Source organism: Ptychodera flava, unplaced genomic scaffold (assembly GCF_041260155.1).
Source record: "Ptychodera flava strain L36383 unplaced genomic scaffold, AS_Pfla_20210202 Scaffold_84__1_contigs__length_488627_pilon, whole genome shotgun sequence".
NCBI lineage: Eukaryota > Metazoa > Hemichordata > Enteropneusta > Ptychoderidae > Ptychodera > Ptychodera flava.
This window is the reverse complement of record NW_027248406.1, coordinates 46,501-52,500: the sequence shown is the minus strand read 5'-3', so window position 1 is coordinate 52,500 and position 6,000 is coordinate 46,501. Positions and strand designations below refer to the sequence as shown.

The following is a 6,000-nucleotide window of genomic DNA, read 5'->3' as shown; positions in this document are numbered from 1 at the left end:
TGTCAAGGGTTAAATTTTCATCACTTGGCTATGAAGCCCTGATTCGATGTTCTGTTGTCATGGTTAACTGGTGAGAGAAGAATGTGTTGTTCGAATTCACATTTTAATTGTAGCTAGTCCATAATGCCTCGGCAGTTCATGGGCACATTGGTCTGTTTTGCATGGTGTGACCACACATACCTTCAGTAATGCCAAGTCTCTTTGTAGTTAACCCTTTGAGCACTATAATTTTCCCCCGAAAAATATCAGGGCAACATTTTACCACCTTTTATGAATTTTTCTGTAATTTTTCCCATGAGTCTGGACTTAATGGACATAAATTTTCGTGGACAACACTTTTTGACCAAAATTTTGGGAAAAATCAGAAAAAATTGTCTAAATCTGAAAGCAATACTTGGCGTTATATTGTATAAAGGCAACAAAAATCGACTTTGGCACTCAAAGGGTTAAAGGATATGTGAATGGGTCAGTGAGTGAGGCAGGCGAGTGGATGTTTATGCACGAGAGTTAGTGAGTGAGTAGATTGGTTGGCCGACCACTCAGTCATGATCAGTCCTTCCGTCACTTAGTGAATTAAACAATAATACAGTTGGTTAGTTATATTGCAAAAACGTACCCTTAGGGGAATGTCATGTGTACGCTCGCTTCGTTTATTCAAATTACAATATAAAGCTCTTAACATTATTGAGTTTGGTGTAAAATCGAGTTTTCTTTGCAATTCATACAATATTATTTATGTCTTTGCAGTGGAAAAAACACATTTTGAAAGATCAATTTTCACTGATTTTGCATTTACTGGACTACCTTAGCGATAATTATTGCTTTAAGGACTCGTACATCGCCAATATCTGTACATCTTACAAAAATGAAGTTTAAAACCCACGTCCTAAACCGTCTTTTTACTAGAAACTCCATAAGAGATCGACTTACCTAGTCCAGTCGACTCCATTCTCGATGAATAGTTCACCGTGTCGCCGAACAGACAATATCGGGGCATCTTGAGCCCGATGACGCCCCCAACGACAGGACCTGAAGGCAGAGAGATGACATCAATTGGTGCGTATTCGTAAACACTATCGGGTTACGTGACTGTTTAGAATTCAAGCATCACGCGGATTTAAAGGTTAGAAATCTGTAGGTATACTTGAGCTCTGAAATTATCAGACGATGATATCTGTCTTCCTACGTCTGGTAAGCTAACTTGAATTACATGATAAAACTTGACCCATGCTGGGGTGTTCAGTAGTTACTTTACCATTCAATACTTTTCAGGGGTACGCATTTTTTATTTATCTATCTATCTATCTATCTATCTATCTATCTATCTATCTATCTATCTATCTATCTATCTATCTATCTATCTATCTATCTATCTATCTATCTATCTATCTATCTAGTATCTAAATATCTATCTATCTATCTATCTATCTATCTATCTATTATTTATTTATTTATTTATTTATTTATTTATTTATTTATTCGTCATTCAATGCTCGCTCAGACAAGCAGTGATTTCAACTGCAAGGGGATGAGATCAAGTGTTTTTCTATATGACAGGCTTTGGAATTCGATTGCAGGTAAAATACCAGGAAGTAGAAAGTTACATGCAAAGAACGACTTGTTTTGCAACAATGATAAATTCCCAAGGCTTGTTATGACGATTTAAATTCCCTTGATTCCCGCCATTTTCATTTGTGTTTCAGCGGGGACAGGACACTGATTCACGATTAAGCCGAGTTCAGAGGACATGTACAAGAGTCAACGTTAGCCATTACTACGATGAGATGTATTTTTTGATCTGATGCAAGAGCTCGGAATTCGAAGAAAAATTAAAAAGCCAGCCGTATATTGTCACTTGTAGTTTGATTTTACTTAGGAACCTATCAAAATGAGATTCCTTAGGGAGACCATGAAAAAAGCCGGCGCATATGTCACTTCTCACGCGATTGTTTGGAGTACACGGATTTAAAAAACTGTGTCACTGCCCAAAGGACCAGTATAGAACGAAACGAATCCGATATATAAGATCTTTTCTCTGGAGAACGCCATATTGATGGCCCCACTCTCTTATACACGGCACCTCATAAACGATTGTACAGTATGCGTAACCCTTCAAAGATGGGCAGTTAATGAAATAACAACCGTGTTATTTCCACATTAAAATCGTCTTAATAGCCCGGGTCGGATTTTGTGTCACACTAAGTGCTAGGTCAGTTCACGGTCCATCCACAAAACGTGATCCGCTTGTAAGTACTGAGGCTCTCCTGGGTAGAAACTATATCAGCGGAACGGTATGCCTGTTCGGTTGTATCATCATGTCGGCGGGAAGGTGACATTTTCAATCAAACCTTGTTTTGTTTTATTTTCTGTTTGAAATGATAATATTTGCAAATGAAACTGGAATGATATTTAACAGAAGAAATAATATTTGTAGAACTTCCATAATGTACGTATTATAAAAGATGACTGCTTTTTAATTAATTAAATGGCGCTGTCACTCGACTCGATCGATATTGTAATAAAAAGCTCATGGACACACATCACATACCAGAATGGATTCCAATACGAAGTTGTAGCTGTCTCCCCGGGCAGTGTCGAATCCTGAATGACGTCATCGAGCTCAGCAAGTCCAGGGCCATGCTTCCGATCTCGGCAGCATGCCGGTTGCCGTTAGGCGTCGGCAGCCCGCTAGCGACCATGTAAGCATCCCCTATGGTCTCCACCTGAGAAATATAATGAATGCATTTTTAAAGGCAATCGCCAATGTTAATGCTGATAACTTTAGTTGTGTTGTTAAAGGCAGGGGGTCGTTCCGTCTGCGGTTTTGCGTATGGGATCCGGGTCTGTTGCGTTGCACAATATATTTCACATATCCAAAATTTTAAAATTGCGGCTATACCGACGACCGCGGCCGAAGCAGCTGCACGTAAACCCAAGGGACGCAACCAAAGTTTATTTTGACAAGTCTTGTTGTCGCTTGAAAGCCACAAAACTGGCCTAATGAACTATGAACATGCATCAAATGCTGAAATTTGCTTCACATTCGCTACAGTCATATTAATCGCCAATTTCTGGGAAACGGCATTGAACTGTGTATCAATTAGAAGGTCGCGCAGTCGCAAACGGGACGACCCCCTTCCCTTTAAAGCCATTACCGTCAACAGTGATCAGCAAGTGTAAGTAAGGAAGCTTCAACAGAGGAGGCGGCGGCTCCTGATTAAAACGCATCGTCCAAAGTCGGCCAACATACCTTGTAAAAGTGGAACTGACATCTGTACGACAAGTCTCAGACTGGTGTATCGCAATAAATCATGCACAAACAAACTTTAGATTTTTCGAATCGTTTTTATTTCAGAATAGTCCTGAAAGGTTATGTTATTCTGAAAGACTCTGTCGATATGATGCCATACAGAGAAGACGAAAAGGTATGTTTATTTGTGGTTGGAAGCGTATGGCCCATAGTGTTGCTGTATTATTGAAAATGCCAAATCCATTATTGTGATGAGTGGTTTCGTTCAGTGTTTCGTTGAGGAAAAGGAAAACAACGCACCTTGTAGACATCGTGGTGTTCAATAATTGAGTCAAATGTCGTGTAGAGATCGTTCAACAGGTCAACGACCTTTATAAAGATAAAATCAAAATACAACAGATTACAATGAGAGAGAGAGAGAGAGAGAGAGAGAGAGAGAGAGAGAGAGAGAGAGAGAGAGAGAGAGAGGGAGAGAGAGAGAGAGAGAGAGAGAGAGAGAGGGAGAGAATACAGTTAAGAGAGAACGCCCCAGGGACTGATTTTCGCGATCTAAAATCCCACAATGCTTCATCGGTAAACAGCCACTTAAGTATTGAGTTTTTGTTTCAAATGTTTTTCATTGTTGATGTTTTTGAAAAGCGGCTGGTACATTTCCGTTTCTACTTCGATCCAAATATTTACACGATGGCGTTTACCTATTAATCTTGATGAATAATGATACAAATAGAATATAGACGACCATTATCATATCAGCAAACGTTTAAACTTCCATATTTCAGGTGTATACCACCTGAAACACGCTTTAGTCAGAAAAAAAGAAACACACACATCCATGACGCATGAAGCTTATCAATATCAATTGAGTACGCAGACTGGCGTTTCTCAGGCGTATGAAGTAGCTCAAGTTACTGGCTGGCCATAAGATCTCGTTCACCCCGTGAACTACGCGACAGCCTGATAAAGTATATTGCTTCCATTTCGCGATCAATCTCCATCAATGCAAGTCTGCTCCATTCAATATACTCTGTTTTAATATTTATATGCTCACAGCTTTCGGGGTGAGTCCATTGGGCACGTAAAATCTACATATATAATCTGAACTACAACGTTTCTTATTCAAATAGCCCGAAAGCACCAGTTGATACGCATTGAGGTAAAATCGCTATAGATAATTTTTGCTACGCTGCGTTTTAAAACTCTGCAGCGTGTTTCAGCTTCACTATACACTACCAAAGTAAGCACTGTGTGATTAGACCCTAGATTATTAAAATATAACGAGTGCAGATTTTATGACATCTTGTAATCAACAAACGTGAACAACATCAACTTCGTTGCTGTTGTCATTGGTGCCTGATTGCAAAGGATTGTGACGCGAAGTTGTCTATCTTCTACTGTCACTGTTTTTCTCTGGCAAAGAATTGTATAATATAGTAAAACTTTCATTGATATATCGTGTTTACTCAATACAAAGTGGATCAGTTTGACGTAACAAAAAGAACCAATGAACGAAAAATGATCAAAAAATCCCTGACTGTGCGGAGTTAAATTACAATTGCTAAATGAGATGCATATTATTAGCACTGACCTGCAAGGGTTCACTGGCCGAGGCCAGTGCGGTGAAGCCGACGATGTCGCTGAAAAATATGGTCACCGAGTCAAAGTTTTCCGGTACCACGTCTTTGCCCAATTTCAGTTGCTCTGCCACAGCCCTGTGGAAATACGGAAAAAGAAAGGTAAGACATTTATACGCTCACATATATCCCGAGGGGGGTACTTGCTCTGAGAAGTGGTAGGGGTGTGCGGCCGCACATAAAAAACCCGGGGCCCATTTTAGACCTAAAATCTCGTTATTTTGGGACCCCATTTTAGACCTTATGACCTTTGACCCAGGTCAAAAGTCATAGTGTCAAAATTTGCAAAAACGTAATCGGGTAAAAAGCAAGTATTTGCATGACCGAGTTACCGGCAGAGCCTACTACTATACTGCATTTACGGCTATGTTGTTGCTGGCCAAGCCATGATTTCCGAAAAACATTTTTTGAAATACTAAAAAATTTGAGTGAAAGAAACTATCTTTCACCCTCACCAAAGTTTTGTCCAGCTTCTGAAATTATCAGTTATCTGCAGTTACAGTCTGACTGGTGATTTTTAAAATTCCAAACTACAAGAAGCCTCGCCGTTCGTCCATAAGGCACTGCTAGTTTTCCCATGGTCGACCTGTTATGATAGTAGTAGTAGAGCCACTTTGTTTCGATATTTTCTATTGGGCAAAATTCTTCCATATATGGAGTTCTGACCAATTAGTGACAGTGTTTTAAAACAAAGTCTACATTTATTTTGGCTAAAGCCAGGGGTCTCTTTAATGGTTACCCTGCCACACAAAAAGATATCGATGCTTATTGAGTGCAGCTCAAAACCCTGTGCTAGGAAGATTGGAACTGACAGTTCGAATTTGTTCTGTGGCACTCAAAAATCGACCCCATTTTAGACCCTGGTTTACTGTGAATTGATACCCCCATTTTAGACCAAGTTGCTGAAATACTCACCCCATTGGGCGGCACGTATACATATTGGCAAGTAACGGAAGTACCCCCCCCCCCGGGACATATATGGAGCCCCAATTCTTTCAGTACATTCAAGTTCAGTACTTCTACATTTTAGGAACTGTCAATGCATCCTTACTTTACGGACCCCCTAACTCAGGGGGTACCAGCTGTGATACTGATCGTCGCCCGCTGAAGGCGACACCC

At 40.1% G+C, this 6,000-nt stretch overlaps 1 protein-coding gene across 1 annotated transcript in view; it reads right to left on the bottom strand.

The window, feature by feature from the left end:
- Positions 1-6,000, bottom strand: part of LOC139129010 (atrial natriuretic peptide receptor 1-like) — a 37,198-nt gene that overhangs the window by 2,960 nt on the left and 28,238 nt on the right. Inside the window, exons 16-19 of the mRNA XM_070694686.1 lie at positions 4,836-4,959; positions 3,551-3,619; positions 2,549-2,723; positions 931-1,029 (exon numbers count right to left, since the gene is read on the bottom strand). Of these exons, the coding sequence (XP_070550787.1) occupies positions 931-1,029; positions 2,549-2,723; positions 3,551-3,619; positions 4,836-4,959 (467 nt within the window). The remainder of the gene's footprint in view (positions 1-930; positions 1,030-2,548; positions 2,724-3,550; positions 3,620-4,835; positions 4,960-6,000) is intronic.